The sequence below is a fragment of the Typha latifolia genome, chromosome 4 (genome assembly GCF_019914945.1).
Source record: "Typha latifolia isolate L0001 chromosome 4, TyphaL0001v2, whole genome shotgun sequence".
NCBI lineage: Eukaryota > Viridiplantae > Streptophyta > Magnoliopsida > Poales > Typhaceae > Typha > Typha latifolia.
Window position 1 is genome coordinate 4676135 of NC_133089.1, and position 17280 is coordinate 4693414.

General features: G+C 35.3%; 3 protein-coding genes and 1 long non-coding RNA gene across 8 annotated transcripts; all 4 read right to left on the minus strand.

Moving 5' to 3' along the window:
• Window positions 1-345: 345 nt before the first annotated feature.
• On the minus strand, window positions 346-5375 carry LOC140786445 (ubiquitin-conjugating enzyme E2 variant 1D-like). Of its 2 annotated transcripts, XM_073134891.1 has the most exons (6): window positions 4958-5354; window positions 2536-2688; window positions 1185-1324; window positions 965-1090; window positions 753-879; window positions 346-671 (listed from the first exon to the last, which is right to left on the minus strand). In XM_073134891.1, exons 2-6 carry the CDS (start codon window positions 2588-2590, stop codon window positions 613-615), a joined length of 507 nt encoding a protein of 168 aa, XP_072990992.1. In that variant the 5' UTR covers window positions 2591-2688; window positions 4958-5354; the 3' UTR covers window positions 346-612. The 2 variants fall into 2 exon arrangements, with proteins under 2 accessions (XP_072990992.1, XP_072990993.1); XM_073134892.1 differs by lacking the exon at window positions 2536-2688 and having other exon boundaries at window positions 4958-5375.
• Window positions 5376-7208: 1833 nt separating this feature from the next.
• On the minus strand, window positions 7209-9183 carry LOC140787033 (uncharacterized). Of its 2 annotated transcripts, XM_073135776.1 has the most exons (8): window positions 8992-9183; window positions 8631-8883; window positions 8423-8552; window positions 8266-8336; window positions 8103-8180; window positions 7765-7852; window positions 7554-7609; window positions 7209-7453 (listed from the first exon to the last, which is right to left on the minus strand). In XM_073135776.1, the coding sequence occupies exons 1-8, from the start codon at window positions 9055-9057 to the stop codon at window positions 7380-7382; spliced, it is 816 nt and encodes a 271-aa protein (XP_072991877.1). In that variant the 5' UTR covers window positions 9058-9183; the 3' UTR covers window positions 7209-7379. The 2 variants fall into 2 exon arrangements, with proteins under 2 accessions (XP_072991877.1, XP_072991879.1); XM_073135778.1 differs by lacking the exon at window positions 8103-8180.
• A 2824-nt stretch (window positions 9184-12007) lies between these two features.
• On the minus strand, window positions 12008-14657 carry LOC140786631 (DNA-directed RNA polymerase I subunit RPA12-like). Its single transcript, XM_073135212.1, has 5 exons — window positions 14275-14657; window positions 14066-14106; window positions 12591-12674; window positions 12431-12487; window positions 12008-12353 (listed from the first exon to the last, which is right to left on the minus strand). The coding sequence occupies exons 1-5, from the start codon at window positions 14393-14395 to the stop codon at window positions 12276-12278; spliced, it is 381 nt and encodes a 126-aa protein (XP_072991313.1). The 5' UTR covers window positions 14396-14657; the 3' UTR covers window positions 12008-12275.
• Window positions 14658-15057: 400 nt separating this feature from the next.
• On the minus strand, window positions 15058-16581 carry LOC140786632 (uncharacterized). Of its 3 annotated transcripts, none has more exons than XR_012108679.1 (7): window positions 16390-16581; window positions 16233-16300; window positions 16068-16146; window positions 15956-15986; window positions 15788-15868; window positions 15567-15690; window positions 15058-15383 (listed from the first exon to the last, which is right to left on the minus strand). It is a non-coding gene; the product is annotated as an uncharacterized lncRNA (long non-coding RNA). The 3 variants fall into 3 exon arrangements; XR_012108677.1 differs by having other exon boundaries at window positions 15481-15690; window positions 16233-16303; window positions 16390-16531; XR_012108678.1 differs by lacking the exon at window positions 15058-15383 and having other exon boundaries at window positions 15459-15690.
• Window positions 16582-17280: the final 699 nt, after the last annotated feature.

Genomic DNA, 17280 nt, shown 5'->3' on the forward strand with positions numbered 1-17280 from the left:
TGGGTGGAAGTACTCTCCTTTTGAACTGACCAATGGACGGACAGCAATGCCCAACTAGCATTTCTAGTGCATGATCCGCTTTTCCCGGCCTATGTTGAGTCAAAATTTTAAATTATTTACTTGCGTAATTATTCTTGGTTTAAAGTTTTCGTGATGATGGAAGATGTTATATCCTACCTTATCAAATATTTATCAACCGAAGTTATAATCGTAAATAATCTAAGTAGTTCTTTAGATTTCCCCCTTCCAAGAAGTTTATTTTAATAGCATTGGAACAAGGGCTTAATAAAAGGTTTAAATGAAAAGAGAGAGAGAGAGAGAGAGAGAAGAATTCCTTGAGCACCATTGTCCAAAAGATGGATGAAGTTGAAATATTAAGAGTTGATCTTATTACACAGACTGCTACTAGAAGGGTTATAAACTTATATACTCAGGGTACTCTTATGCACAACAAACTAGCACATAACTTATTGTAGAAAATACTACAGCTCAAGATCAACATAAATTGGCACTGGTTTGCAAACAGTGCGAGATTAGATTCCCTCGTTGATGTAACCCATTTTAAAAGTTTATGTACATTTTTGCCACATTCTTCTCTCTTCTCTTGTCTTGTTAAAGGATAGCACACCTAAGCACCAACCCTTTCTGTTCCATCCTTTGCTCATCATTGCCTGCATATTCCAGTTAAAGATTGTAGCCGTCTCAAATGAAAGGGGCCTAACATTTGGTTACAATAAGAAAATATTGGGTACCTTCAGGAGGCTGGTATAGTTTCCTGTTCTGAGGAGATGACATCTCCTTCTTCAAATTGGTAAGTATGTCTTCCATTGTGTACTCTCTCTGCCAGTTTGCAAGCATAGGAAATAGACTTGGTTCTACCTGGAAAAGTTACAACATAATCTGGTAGTATTGGTAGATCTATCAAAAAGTTGCAAGGAGGTGACAAATTTAAGCCAGTATGTACCACTCCAGTTTCTTGATTCACACATGTCATATTTATCCGAGTCTGGAATCGCACTGTTGGCGGTTTATCTGGATAGTCTGTATCGCAGAACAGCTTCAATTGATATATTCGCCCCTCATGAACGGTCTGTAAATGAAAAGATATAATATTCTCTTTATTTCCATTGCTAAAATAATAATGAAATTTCAGAAACTTATGGATAGTGAAATTAGAATTGTACATTGTGAGGACCAATGATGGTCCCAGTCCATGAACGCATTAAAATGTCATCAGCATCAACCATTCCATAGCTGACTGTTCCATCACCAATTCCCTTCTCACCTCTCTCAAGTTCTTCTAGCAATCTGAAGTTTCTAGGAACTGCACAAACAGAAATAGAATTAACACACTATTGCCTTAGCGGCATGCATTTGGATGCTTGCATATTATGGTGCAAAGAAATAAACTTTGTCCATATCTAGATATGCTGAAATAATTAAAAAAACTCAATTATATGGGAACTGCTGAACCAGCATACTAATTTGTCCAGCCCACTTCACAAATTTATGTAAGAGATAAGTAGAAATAGTATAATATTCTAAAACTTGATTTTGTTAAAAAAAAAGTAACTCCAATTGCAGATGATTTGTTCGTTATTATGGCATGAACATGGAATTCCTGATATGGAGGGAGACAAACAAACACTCCCACAGAGAGAATACATATCATATATGATGGCTGCCAAGGAAAGTGATGTTATAAAGGTTAAGAAGGAATTTAGATATAAGCTCCTTTTTTTTTCCTACCTGTCATGCTGTACAATGCTTTAAGATGAAATTGCATACCATGGTGTTGCAATAGGCCTGTCATAATCTGAGATGCTATGAAACCAAGTTTTCTAGCTAACCAAATACACAATGACGATCTGGACAATGGTAAATGTTCACAGACAGTGGGTTTATAAATATTCGGTAAGTATTAAGAAATCATGCCCACTATATTACTATAAATATGTTTCAGTTTGTTTTGCAGAAAGATCACGAGTAATAACAAAGATAGTGATTGGTCCAATTTCAAGGATGTGAGAAAGTTTAGCATTGTAGTGTTCTATACATGACGTTCATTTTGTAATGACATGCAGACACAGAAACTACTAAATATATGAATTCCTTAATTTAAATGGCTTTCCTAATCAAGATCTTCAGTTTGCTTGTGGCAACAAAAACTTTACACTCTTAAATGCAATATAGGAAATTGTTAACAGAGTATGTCGTCAAACTTGCACATATGCTGCCCCACAGAGAACATCTTTGCAGCAAATATTATAGTTTATTCCTCATGGAAGGAGTCAGGATTTACTAGAAAGCATTCAAAAGTCAAACAATGTACTAACTAACAAATAAGAAGAAATAAGACACAATGCATTCATAAATGCCAATATTTTGACAAGCACGCACATCTGAACCATCACATTGCTCATGAACTGTTTTCTAGATCCAAATCGTAAATCAACTACCACGTCTTATCATTTTGTTGTATCAATTGGTAAGAAGAAGAGGTAAAGAAAATGCAAACGAAAAGGAACACAATACATTTTATTAAGGGCACATCTACGGCAAGTGCAATGAAGCTGCTCGTCATTGCCATGGTGGTTTTCCCCCAAATACAGGCTCTCTCATATACACTGACCACCACTTCAGCGTAAAAGTAAATACAGGCTCACTCAAACACACTAACCACCACTTCTGCGTAAAACTCTTGAATGTGAGTTGAACCATTCTACGAAAAGAATAGAAGAACTAAAGGCAAAAATGTATGTATAGATGTCCCATATTCTAACATGAACACTTAGCAACGTACAAATAGTAAAACTAAATGCATCGATTCATGCATATAATGGTTCTTTGCAACTTAGTACATCCATATAGGTAGTACTATTACTTTCTTACCTGGTACATCTCCAATATGCAAAAGTCAAATCCAATGCATTCATATCTAGAATATTTGAAAGCAATTCTTATTACACAGTAAGATAGGCCAAACCGAAAAGGACCAAAAGATAGGGATTAGTATTTGAAAGTAAATTTTAGTGAAACAATAATATAGGTATTACTGATAATGACCAAAAGACATGTCTTGGTGTAAAAGAGCATACTTCACCAACTTTAGATGCAACCCATTACCCACGCAGCGAACTGCTCAATATGTGTAATGCAGCAAAAACGAGAGTCAGATAAATTTAGATCCAATAAAACAACGAAAGTTTGTCGTGCTAAGAAGATGTTGGCACCGACAATTGACGGTATCATGGATACCGTCAAGTGTCATCTTGTATCACCCCATGCCAGCCGATACAAGTGAAAGGCAACCCAAGTTTTGGTAGGAACTAACAAACACTGTGAGGAGTCTCTTGAGCTTAAAATCTTCATTGCAAGCTCAACAAGAGGTGAAGGGAGGAGAAAGAAAACAAGAGTTTAACTGGGAAGAGATAGGAAAGCTTTTCATTTATTTTTCTTCTCTCTTTTGTTAGATAGACATCTAAATCATCAGACTTTTTTTTTCTTTGCTCCAAATTTTACTGTTTCCCTTCTTTCAGTTTTTCAAACAAAACCATAGAAATTCTGGAAACAATGAGCTTATAGTTTGAGCTAGCTCACAAAGATATTAAGTCTACGGAAACTAATACTTCTACAATGAATGAAGCAGATTATAAAGCATATCATTAAGTTAGACAAGCTTCAATAATTCAACGTATAATTTTTTATAAATATTACTTGCGTATAGTAATTATTCGTGAACTGCCATCCTTATGTAAAGTAGTGGTATAAGAGATTAATTCAAGCATTAACATGTTTAAAGTTGATCATTTAGTTTGAAAATCTTAAATTAAGCCTTTTTAAGTATTCCTAGTCAATTAAGAGGGAAAAAAATCTTAACGAAACTACATATCGCATCTTAGGATATGCTACTGGAGTTGTCACACGACCAGCCATGCTATGTGTCTACACAACAGGTGCCAGAATGTGTCTCGTGTTAGCCACTGGCCTCTATCCAATTTTAGTTTCTTCATGCAGAATTACCCAAATTGTCACTATATTAGAAAGTATTCCAACACTGACCAGAGAAAATATGCCAGTTGCCCTGCAGTTATTCATCATTGATCCCCTTTTTAAGATCATATAAAAAGTTCAAAGTGGTCATACAGCAAATGAGATGTAGCTAATCAGCACCCTAACTATCCTAACCTGCTATGGTAAGTGAATGGTGTAACCTAATGCAAAAGAGGAAATAACATTATAAACGATCACGCCAAAAATGGCAAAAAGAAGCTGAGAATGGACCCAAAGGAGATTCTATAATGCCTTAAATCAGATGTACTCGTGGAGAACATCTATTAATATTATACGCTCAAACAAAAGAATCAAAGACCTTATAGGAAAAGTGGCACCAGAAGCAATAATTGTCTCAACAAAATCAACAATCCCCATCCTTTCACTTCAGATACTCCACTTGATCGGCAATATTCCTTTCCAAAGGGACACTCAACAATTTGTCCATTCATGTGTGTAAAGCATCTAAATTTCATCCCTTTTCTTTTCCATGCCAGCGTAATTTCCAAGATACCATCAATCTCCATAACAAGTAGACAAAACTCCACTCCAAAGACTCGAATACCAACCATGCTGTTAATACCAGAAATCTCTTCAGCCGTACTCTCCAAGCAAGTCAAGTACTCACAAGCGCCCAATTCCCAACTTGTTATCAGATATCTAATATTAGACACTCAAACTCAAACCCAAATCCAAATAAAAAGGAAGAAAATTAGCAGGCAAATCGATCATTAAATGCAAACAAAATCAAAACTTTCGGTCTCGTAAGCACAAGCACGTCAAATTGGCCAACACCCAATTCCCAAAATCACCTCACAAGAAAAGAAACAAGCATAGCACCAAAACCTTCCAACTAGAATTAGACTCTCAAAAAAGAAAACAGAAAAGGTGGTCGGAAACGCACCGACGACCCGTGATCCTTCGGAGCCCATTTCTTGTCTACCTTTTCTTCCAAGTTTCCGCTTCGGGGAGACTAGAAGTCGTACCTCCAAGACCAAGACGGAGAAGAAGAAGAAGAAGAAGAAGAGGGGGAGGGAGATGGAAAGGAATTGATGCAAGTAAGGAGAAAGGCGAGGGAGAGAGAGAGGGTTAACCGATTCCGAGGGCAAAGGGGTTTGATTCGCCCCTTCTCGTGAAGAGAGAGAGAGAGAGAGAGAGAGAGAGAACGGAAGAAGAAAGAAGCAGGCGAACCACTCCTTCCAGAAGAGATACTTTTTCTATTATAGCGCAGGGGGAAGAGGACCAGAGGAGAGAGAGAGGAGAGAGGAGAGAAAGGTAGGTGACGACTTGGAAAGGGATGTTTGTGTTAAGAGGGGAGGGAGGGGGATACTAGTCAGGACGGTGGCAGATTTAACACCAATAATTAAAATAAGGGTTAAAAATATTTTACCATTTACCTATGTACAAAATTATTTCACTTCTAAATTTCAAAAAATATTAAATCCATCTATGTATGTACTCACAACTAAAGTAAATTTAACTTAGTACTATAAGTATTTTAATAATTATATTATATTATATTAAAATCTGTACATCTTGTCTAACAAATACGATACGACCATTTTAATCATTTTAACATCATTTTATTAAGTTTAATATAAAAAAAATTAGAGACTAATTTAAAACTCTCAAATTCAGAAAGAAAATAGTCATTTCAAAAGATTTCTCAAACTTTTAATATTAAGTTGTGAAAAATAAATTAATTAAAAAAGTGATTTATTTACTTACCAAAAGCAGCTCAACTTCTTCATTTCAACTTCACTTTCTAACTATAAATCATGTCATTTCTCCAATGTTATTATAAGAGGCAATGTTTCCAAGGAGAGAAGAAAAGAAAAAAAGAAACTTTAATTAGACAAAAAGGTATACATTTTAGATGCAACATCTACAAGTGAAGCTTTAGTTAAAACTAACCAAATATGTTGCAAGAATGGTCCTAGGTACAGCTGACATCTTATCTACTCTTTAGTTTTCCACATAGTGGGGGGTGGTAAAGAAGTAGGCCCAGGGCTGACGAGCTTTTGACTGCACTAGATCCAGTCTCAAAACTTCTTTTACAGAAATAAATCATCTTTTTAAACTTAATATTAAAAAAATATGTTTCACTAAAACGCTGTTTTAGATAGAAATACCAATAGATTGGTGAAATAAAATGGTAATCTTATCAGCATTTTGTATGCGTAAATTACTGAACTTATTAACAGTTTGTTTCATCTTCTCCTTTCTTTTACGGCCACATATAAAATGTTAATCAAATTAGTGTCTTATATATAAGAAGAAGATACTAAACATGTTAGCGTTATCTTTTTTTTTAGAAAAAATGCTGAACTACAATACAACAAATCTATTTTGATATTAAACTTGTTGTCGATAACAATTTGATTCTAAAAGGTTAAAAAAATTCAATCTAAATTAAGTACAAATAAAATACCTATTTTAGCGCCCCAAGTCATGAGAAACTTGACACCTATATATCTACCAATATTTCTCAAATATTCAATATGATACTAAAGTCACTTTTCTTTATATTTTTTTATTAACATGATAGTCACTTTAAAATTAATTTTCATTCACTTTTTTTATAAATTTATTTAAGTAAGTATATGATATTAAAGTAGTTCTTTTAATTCTACTGTTAATCCATCATTATTATTGTGTGTACCCACTCCTATTTGGCCTCAAAGTTTCATATTTAAATACATGATATTTCTAACAAAACTTGATGGTTATTTCAGTTTAAAAAGTCTGAAAGAGGCTAGTTTCGTTTAAAGCTCTAAGGGTAACCCTCTAAATATAAGGCTCAAATGGATTGTCAAATCCTACACATTATGCACCTTTTACAATTTATGTGCTCAGAATTTCTTCCAGAAGGCATTTTTTTCAACAAAAAGATGGATAAAAAGAGAGTTTGTCATAGAATATTGATTAAGATGGCCATCAACATAATAAGGCCCCCTGATATGGAGTTCTTTTATGTGTCAGCAGGTTCTGCATGTAGTCCACAGGCAGGCATAAGTGGGCATAATTGTATATAGCCATCATGCCAACCAGCCTTATTCCGATGCCCATAACGTTTTAAATGTCTAGGAGAATGTAGTGCTTAATTATCTCCATAAATGGAATTATAGGATTCAAACAAGTGACAGACAGAAACATTGCTGAAATGCAATTCCAATGGATAGTAATTAACCGTCGAGATAACAGTATACCAAAAATTAACTTTCAAATGTTAGCTTTTGGTAATTTTTCTGTTTCATATATCAATTCTCTTCTATTGTTAAGATCAAATTTTCAGATGCAGATGAATGTTTTTAAGCCTGTTACATTCATTGCTGAATCGCCTCGTGTTTCAGCTTGTCCATAAGCAAATGTGCCACCGATTTATAGCCTTGCTCCCGAGCTGTTAAAGTAGACAGCGAGAGAACCGAGAATATCGAATTAGATATCACAATTCTCAAAAAGAGATCACTTGGATAGGAAGAACTGAAAACAAGAAATACCTTGGTAAATCGCAATTCCGGTTGGCACCATCTTTCGCTTCTTCAAACAAAGAGAGCTATAAGATTTATATTTACGCAGAATTAGTACCCGAAACAGTGACTAGCTCTCACTACAATATTGATCACTGATGGAATTCAATTGCACTGAAAAATTTGATGCTCAAAAAGACTTGTGCAAAAAAGATCAGATAGCTGTTCTGATGGTGCTTACCTGTTACATATCCAGAATTTGTTTATCCCTTTCTCTTCAGTGCAATGAGGACACATCCAATCCTTCTTCATTCTAACTTCCTCCATTTCTGGAAGTTTCATAGCATACAACAACTATTACAATCCAAGTGCATACTAGTGCCGATAAATCGGACATGGAGACAATGAAGTTGAGGTGTTTACAATGACAAAAACTAACATAGATGTAAGAGCATTTAAATATCACACTGAATGAATTCATATTTACCGCAGTAAACACTATGGAAATCGAAGCTAGGCAGACATAAAAATGCAAGAAAAATCATTGTAATATATTTGCATGACACCAAACCAGCATACCTTCACCATATCTAACTTTGAGACAAGCGCGACAGAGTATACCATTAGAAGAATGGCAAACCGAACATTCAGTTTTTCCTGTCAACCATTGCTTTGTAAAAAGCTTTGTCTAACCATCTGAAACGAACATTTGAGAAAGAACAAAGTGGAGGTGATCTTTTACCTATGCATGGCTGATTCACATCTCCATCGCCGCAGCGCTTGCAGTCTTCTTCTCCGCATAATTTCTTCTGCCTGTCTTCAGGCATAATGATTCAATAAATAAACCAAAAAAAAAACCGATAAGCAAATAAATCAGTAGTAAAAGAACCTAAATTTACCTGCAAAAATGGCAGCAAATTCCCAACACAGGATCATAAATACTTCCCCTTCCTTTGCTTTCGCACCTCCCCGAAAGAAGCCTCCTCCGAACTGCATATATAATGTTTGTCGCTCTTTTCCTCGCAGGAACTAAAATGAATTGTTCATTTCGTCATATAACAAACGTATAGCTTTTCGCAGTATACAAAAAGAAGAAAAAGAGGCAACCTTGAATGGATACGGCATCCAATTCCACAGTCTTTCCTTTTAAACGATCGGAGCGGCGAACGTGCGAAGACGCATCTGGGTCTTGGAATAGTCCCTTCAAGCGATCTGATCGGCGAAGAGGAGTGTCTTCAAGATTTCTTACTTTCTTATTCCTCTTCAAGGTGCTACTACTACCGTCGGCGGATTGGGTAGAAGAAAGGATGAGACTAAGCTCGTCGACACTGCGGTGAATTCCGAGTGACTCCATCCTCGCCTTCACATTTGGACATGGAGATTTTAAAAGACGTGAAAGTTTTCGTGAGAAGGCATAAAAGAAACCCATTAAAGACTAGAGATGATGAAGGGGAGGGAAAAAGGAAACCTTGTTCTCAGAGATCCGAGCGTTTCGGAGTCTCTCGTAGTCGTATTTGGCGCTAAGTCTTCCCATGGCTGCTTCTTTCTCAGCTGAGGATTTCCCCTCGCTGGTTTCTTCTTAGCTCTAGTTTTGGGAGCACCGGAGCGGAGCAAGGAGGACTAACGGCTATGTTTCAAGAGAGGCGTTTTGAAGTGGGGCGGTTGGATTGCAGAGGGGACAGGGTTTAAGGTTTTTGGTCGGATACTCGAATATGGATAGACCAGTCACCAGTGCAAACCACGGGTGGGGCCGATTTTAATTAATTTTGGTTTATGAAGGCAAGCACAAGTCTTAAACCCCCTTTTTCTAAAATATAAATTCATTATAAATAACAGTTAAACATTATAATAGCTATATTTTAAAATATAAATATTATTTATTAAAATTATATCTTATATCACACATTAAGTTAATTACCAATTTATCCTTAATATCTATCCAATCAACCTACTTTTGTATATGAGTGTAAATGAATGAGTCTGAATGAGTCGGCTCTAACTTAGGCTTGCTCAGCTTAACTCGAGCTAGATCAAGCCCAAGGTTCATTGGAGGAGGAGGCAACGGCGAGGGCAAACAACAACTTGACGAAAGGAGGAGGAGGAGATGGATGGATGAGGAGGCGATGACTTGCCCGAGAAAGAAAAGGAGGCTTATTGACGGAGGAGGAGACTAATGTAGGAGAAGAAAGAAAAGGAGGGAATGATTTGTTGATGAAGGAGGAGACTAATGTTGGAGGAGATCAACGAGAAGAATGATGAGGCAACGCCGTAGCAGTAATTTGTCAATGGAGGAGCAGGCTCGAGAAAGAGGCAGCACCATAACAGTAGCTTAATATTGATGGAGGAAGAGTTTGGATTTGTTAGAGAAAAATTTATTAGACTTAAGATTAGAGTTAGAGATAAAATCATTATCGTCGTTGGATAAAAATTTAATTACTATAAATATATTAATAAATATTATATTTAAGTGGAGCTTATTGAGTGTCAAAATAAATGAGCTCGGCTTATTTACACCCCTAATTGAGCCAACTATAACAGAGCCAAGCTAAGCTCGAATCCCTCATTTATTTTGACACCCCTAACTTTAGATCAAATCAAATCTTATTTATAATAATTTTATAAAAAATAATACATATTATTTAAAAAAGAAGTGATATTATTTTGAGAGTAACAAAAGATAATACCCATTCTACAATTGACTAAATAAAAAATTACTTTGCCGGACCAGTTCACAGGGCGTATTTACAAATTTTAATTTCTAATAAATAATAATTTAGGAGGGTATTAGTGTTAACGATTTTTTCTTTTTCTATTTTCCAAAGGTCAGTACACCATTATGCCTACTATTCAAGGGGTGTCGCTATAATTTATCTCTATTAGCATAATTAGATTTAAAACTTCTCACATTTGCTAGCTTGATTAGTAGACAAAATTTTCCACAGTAATTTCAACAACCCTATCAGTTCCTGAGGATATTTTCATCAATATTGGTGTATACTTAATTTCATCACTATATAAATTTGTTGTTGTGTTATTAGACACCATTCACTTATCACTGAATAAAAATAGACTTATTCTCATATGTTATCTCCGATTATACCAATATAATAATACCTATCCTTTTCTCCTATCTTCTCTCTAATATTTTTATATTTATTAACTACATATTATCTCTTCTCATCCACATATTATATTTAAATGTTTGCTAAGTTGTATGGCTCGATTACACAAACTCTCTTTTTATTTTGTTTATTAAGATTGTAATCAAATGGATATAATCTTCTGGTATGAAAGAAACCAAAAAAGAAAAATTCAAATTCAAATTCCATCAAGAGATAATTGGTCCATTTTATTCTTCGTTCTGCCAAACATCTTACCAAATTTTATACTGCTTGACATCAAATTTGTTCTTTAGTTGTCTTGGTAAAACAATAGTGAAATACTAACAAACATCTCAGAAGTTAAAATCTAAGATTAAAGTAAAAGTTGTAAAAAGAACATCAATTTTAAAATTTTACATCATTTTTGTAAGAAAAATCGAAGCAAGAAGAGATATGAGCTCTCAGTATAGGGCCAAAAGTTTTCCACATGTAGAAGACCCATCAGACGAAAGCTCTCAAGGGCAAACCGAGGTGGATCTGCTGCTCTCCGAGCTTGCCGAAGCATTCACTCCCCTTCTCTAACTAGAGAGCTTCCTCTCATGGGAAGAGAAGGCGAGATCCCGAGGCACCAACAAGCAAGAAGAGAATCGAATCCACCAAGGATGAGAGAGAGAGAGAGAGAGAGAGAGAGAGAGCTTCCATCTTCTGGGCTTCGCCTTCGGTGTGGTTAAAGCAAAAGAAGTCATCATCGAGCTCAAAATAATCGCTAGAGAAGACGAAGAAGAAATAGAAGATGTAGCGCCTACGAGAAAGTGCGAGGATCCATGGGAGATTTGCATCTGGAAACCACACGTCCATAAGCGCCATTAAGATCGATCTCGCATCTCTTCCCTAGGGTTGCTTCAGATAGATCGCGATCTAATCCGAGCAATAGATCTAATATTCAGAGTGCTCAAAATTAATTTTGACGCGGAAAACTACACGAATTTTTTAGAAAACCAACGGAAGAACAAATGGGAAAGAAATTTGTATCTAGAACGGCGACATAGAACGGAGAAGTATAGGGACGAAGAAGAGAGCAGGTGGTACTTATATAGGGATTAGGGCGTCCAAGTTTTTACTAAAGTACCAAAATACCCTTGTCCTATATTTCTCGGATAAATATTAATTATTAGTAGATATTTTTCGTGTTAGACTATTTGGAATATTTTTACGTTAATACGTTAATTAGCTTTCTTAATAGGGATATGTGTGATCACATAATTTCTTCATGTGTAATTAACCATATTTATATTAGTTTATTTGGATATGTAATAAACCTCTGTCTCCACTCCTAGCATTAAACTGGGACAAGAAAAACAGATGATAACATTACAAAAAATATATTAAAAGACATAATCTCAATTAACTCCCTTGCAAACGAGTGTTAACACAATAGAAGAAATGCTAATCTAGCGTTTAACAAAATCAAACATTCTCTTTTAGTACAATATTCAAATCAAGGGCACCCTCCACATTTGCTTAGTCTACACTTAAACATGAGAAGGGAAAATAACAAAAACAAAAAAGGATTGCATCCTTCAGCAGTTCTATATGGAGTTGGGGAGAGCATCCCAGAGGAACAATTTGATTGATAGAAGAGGAGATCTTCCTATGTGTTGACTGCAAACTTATGTCTGCATTTTGGGCATTCATAGAAAACAGTCTGCCCTTCGTCAGCTGATCGCAGCTGCAAAATTAGGTTTTAGCGGGCGGTTGGGAACCGAAAAGATTGAAGAAGCAAACACATGAAGGGAGCTAGCTTACCTGTTTGGTGTAATACTCAAGTTGGGGATTGTGGCATTGTGGGCATGATTCATTCACCTGTGGTAAGAGGAAAAAGAAAAGATGTATTAGCAATAGAGATAAGATAATGGTACTCAGTTTAACACAGAGTCGAATTGATTTTGAGTCAGAATCAGCTCACCGTTGCTCTTTGCACTACATCATCATGGATGGGAGCATCTTCCATAATCACAAAAGGCTCGAGTCGCAATTCCCTTCTAATGTCCTGCAAAAGAATTAAACTTTAGTCTATCCCATAGAGCAGGAAAAAAGAAAGAAGAGGTTTGCGGTAAAACCATGAGGCATGCATATCATATACTACAAATTTTCTTCTCCTTAAAAGCCGCCTAATATGAATGCTACTGAGCAGAGTACAAAGGATTCGCAATCCTTAGATACTTCATCACTCGACCACTGCAATTTAACATATGCCCACACTTCCCAGCCTACTTATTTGATTACCACAAGGGAGAAGTATTTTGGAGTAATATAAAGGTTTTAAATAAGGCTGTGACTAAGAAATATTAAAAAAAAAAGAGCAAGAAACACAGTATTATACAACAAATATAAGCCGTGATTTGCCAGTAAGAATGCCTGATCACTTATTAAACAGAAAGATGTTGATATGGTAATATAGTGCTTTGGATAAACAAAAGAATACAAATAGAGTCAAATATATATTCTCAATCCTTGTCAGTGAAAGAGGGCGTAATAGTAATACTTCCAATAACATGCCACGTATAACATCAAGATAAAGAAGAGAAATATATAAAGAGTATGCCTGTTTCTTTACAGGAAATACAGAAAGGAATAGTAGAGCTAATATAAGTTTAATCTTGCCAAGCAGCCAATTAAGAGCTTGGAAACACCTTAGAGTAATTAAGATGTCTGGGCTGGAATATACTCAGACTTCTACTTATCCTCACTATTTTCCTCCAATATTTATTACATTGTCCCTACAGCTTATTCCATCATGAGATACGAAAAGAGCAGTGCATTTCGCAAAAAACTAAAAACAAACTATTAGACTTGATCTAAGTTTGAGTATCAACATGATAGCTATGATATCAAAAATTTGACAATACAAAAGGGAAAAGGTTGAATAGACTAGAAATATCTTATTGCAACTAAAAGAATGGTAAGAAACTAAGAATAGTAAACTATTAACATTTTTTTGTGCACAATGAAACTGATAAAGTTATTAAAGGACAGATATCAACTATATTCATAAAGGTTTGTGCACAGAAACATATAAGGATCTAATTGCTATCTAAATATTTACCACAGCCCCAATATGATTAGCAAAAGAATGCAAGTCGGAGTTTCTGTATCAATGTCTCACCAATATTTGATATAAAAACTTGGATTGGATCTACAACATCTGCAAAATTTCTAGCATACAACAATATCTCCTATTTGAGAAAATATGTATTGAAAATAGTATTGATAAGGAAAAATCTTAGAAGGCCCAAAATTGCTTCGTTCCAACTCTACCTCATCTATCCCAAGGGGATGATGCAAGTAAATTCCAACAATCACTCGATTCATAAGCAACCAATTAGCACAAAACGACGCAAAAAATAAAATAAAATAAATACATAAACCCAGAAATCTCACCTCCGCAGTGATGGTGTACCACGTCTCCTTCCCTTCAATCTCTGCAAGATCAAACCTTTCGATTAAAAATCGGAACAAACACGAAAGCCCAACAGCGTGTTTTGATTAATTGCTCGCATAATAGCATCAAAATACAAAAAGGAACAAAAAACACATCAACGACGAAGGTGAGGCACGAGAGGGAGAGGAGGGGGGAAGAGATTGGACACCTCTGGCGCTGCGCTTGAAGCCGCAGAGGGGGCATGAAACGAAGTGCATGGAGCTTTTGAGGGAGAGGAGTGTCCCGCACATGCCGCAGAAGAGAAAGTCTCGCGCCTCGCAGAACGCCATGAGCCGCCGCCGCCGCCGCAGCACCAACGAGGAGCAGCTGTGCGATGCTCGGGTTCGAAGACGACTGCAGCTTAGTAATCTCGATATCGCCAAGGAGCCCGATACCCGGTAGAGTCACAAAGTAGAATCCGATAAGGTTAATTGGATTTGGATCCTGAACAAAATATCATACACCATCTAATCTTATTAGCCCCTCCATTCTTTCTTCGTTTTTTTACTAATTAGTCGCGTGATCCTGCACCTTCTCCTTCTGAGATCAAACCTAGCGTAGAAATATATTTGTATTAATGTTCAATTCATAAGAGTAACAACTCTCGCCTCAGATAAATGCTATTTAGATTCACTAGCTAACTAACACAAAAGATCATATTATGTATTTTGTTAATTTAATTATACGTATATCTACCCAATATACCCAGATAACATATTTAAATGTAAAACAAATAGTTTTTTTTTAATAATGCGAGCCAAATTTTAAGAGAACAAAAATAAGTACAAAGTGGGATTACAACACCCACTGTCTTGCAGAAGTTTTGTTGCATCATATTTGTCATAGTATACTATGCATTTAAGCCTATTCAACAACTGAAACACAAATAGACCCCAAATAATGATGAATATACTCCCATTCCATGGTCAACCTTAATTAAGCTAATAACAAATTGTACGTAGATCAGCTAGATTTTCTCATTAATGTATGTCCTGCTAAATTGGATACAGAGAAAAAGAAAATGGTATTAATCTGCAATATGCTTCTCCAAAGTAGAACAGAATAATAAACTCTGTAGCCATCTTTTCTCCGTATCAGAACCAAAGTAGTCATACAAAAACCAATTACAAAAAGTGAACCAATTCATGTCATACTTCACAATTCATGCTTTCCTTCTTTCACTGCAGATGCAACAAGCTATATACAATGGCTGTTTAGTGTTCACATTGATACTTCACTATAATAGCACATCCTGGTGTCATCTTTGGCAATGAATTCCTAAACATGAAACAAGAAAAACAAAGCATTCAAAAACTTTTTTAAAGTAACAAACAGTGAAGGCGAGAGTGAAAAGATCGAAAAGTAGGTTAGATACCTTGTAGGACTTGAAAAGCGAAAACACAATTACAAAAGTAGTCATACAAAAACCAATTACAAAAAGTGAACCAATTCATGTCATACTTCACAATTCATGCTTTCCTTCTTTCGCTGCAGATGCAACAAGCTATATACAATGGCTGTTTAGTGTTCACATTGATACTTCACTATAATAGCACATCCTGGTGTCATCTTTGGCAATGAATTCCTAAACATGAAACAAGAAAAACAAAGCATTCAAAAACTTTTTTAAAGTAACAAACAGTGAAGGCGAGAGTGAAAAGATCGAAAAGTAGGTTAGATACCTTGTAGGACTTGAAAAGCGAAAACACAAGATTGCACATGTTGAATCCTGATAAGTAGATTAGATAGATATGCTCCTTTCCCTACAAACAATTGAAAAGAAGTAAAACAATTAGAGAATCTACTAAATGAAAGACAAGTACTCAAAAGAAGTAAGCCAAGAGATGCACCAACAGACAACATTGCGCCAAACCACCAACCCTGCAAAGAAACAATGATACAAGATTATTTTACATAATTAATATGAATACGTTATAAAATAAATCTTATAAAAAGATATACCAATAGGGTAATTTTCCTAGGCTTGTGAGGAACATTCTGGCCAAGTAATACAAAGATCCTCTTCTTCAATATATTCTTGCTGAAATATAAACAAGAAAAAATTTAACTTTTAGTTATAATGTTAAAATCAAAACAAAAATTAAAGTACCAACTTAAGATACTTACTTATTGACATTTCATAGTCGTTTGAGTGGCTATAATCCAATTCTCAGTGCAATCCAAAACTTTCATTCCTGCTAAAATAAAAGTAAGAAAAAAGTTAACTTGTAGTTATAATATTAAAAATCAAAACAAAAATTAAGTACTAACTTAATATACTTACATATTAACAGTTCATGGTCATTTGAGTGACTATAATCCAATTCTCAGTGCATTCCAAAGCTTCCACTGTCTTTAGAGTCAAAGAACATCGATAAAAAGAATATCATAGGCCATTTTAGATATAATAAGGAACTTGATTGTATTCATTTCCCAGCAATTCTTTTATATCAAAAGTGTGAAGATCACATGTTCCATTTGGCTCCTCCAAACAGATCTCCAACTCTGATTTAAGCGGTCTACTAAAATACTAGTAAGTCATCAAATTTTAAGTGATCTTTGTATTAGATCTCTTGTTACTTGAAGATAAAACCCTTGCTACATATGGATCCATATTTGATGTATTAGAGTCTATAGCCATATCTTTTTCCATGGGTACTTGAGTGTTCATTTGCATTCATGAAGTAAAGATCATCTAGTGTATTTCGAACTGAACAAACAATATCAACTGCATCACTTGTGGAATAAATTGTAAGAAAAGAGAAATCAACAAGCTTTATTTTTGTTTCAGATTCAACAAATGCTATTGTCATCAACATGTTGCATTCTCCAACATTTATCAAACTTGTTTCTTACTACTTTCACCGTTGCTTTATGTATGCATCAGAAGAATTTCCCTTCCATCAATACCTTTTCAACATTGTAAATTTATGGAAGGACACTAGGGATAGAGATTTGGGAGAAATATTAGGGTTTGAGATTTAGAAGATATCTATTAGCTCAAATTATTACATATATACGTATACCAGTCTAAATACATTACATATATAATGGTATACAGTATAGTACATTAGTAAATATAGTATCTCGAAATAAACCGAGCCGAGCTCGAGCGGCTCACAAGCTGCCAAGCCAGCTTGACACCCTACCTGGAACTGGTTTGGACTAAAATGTG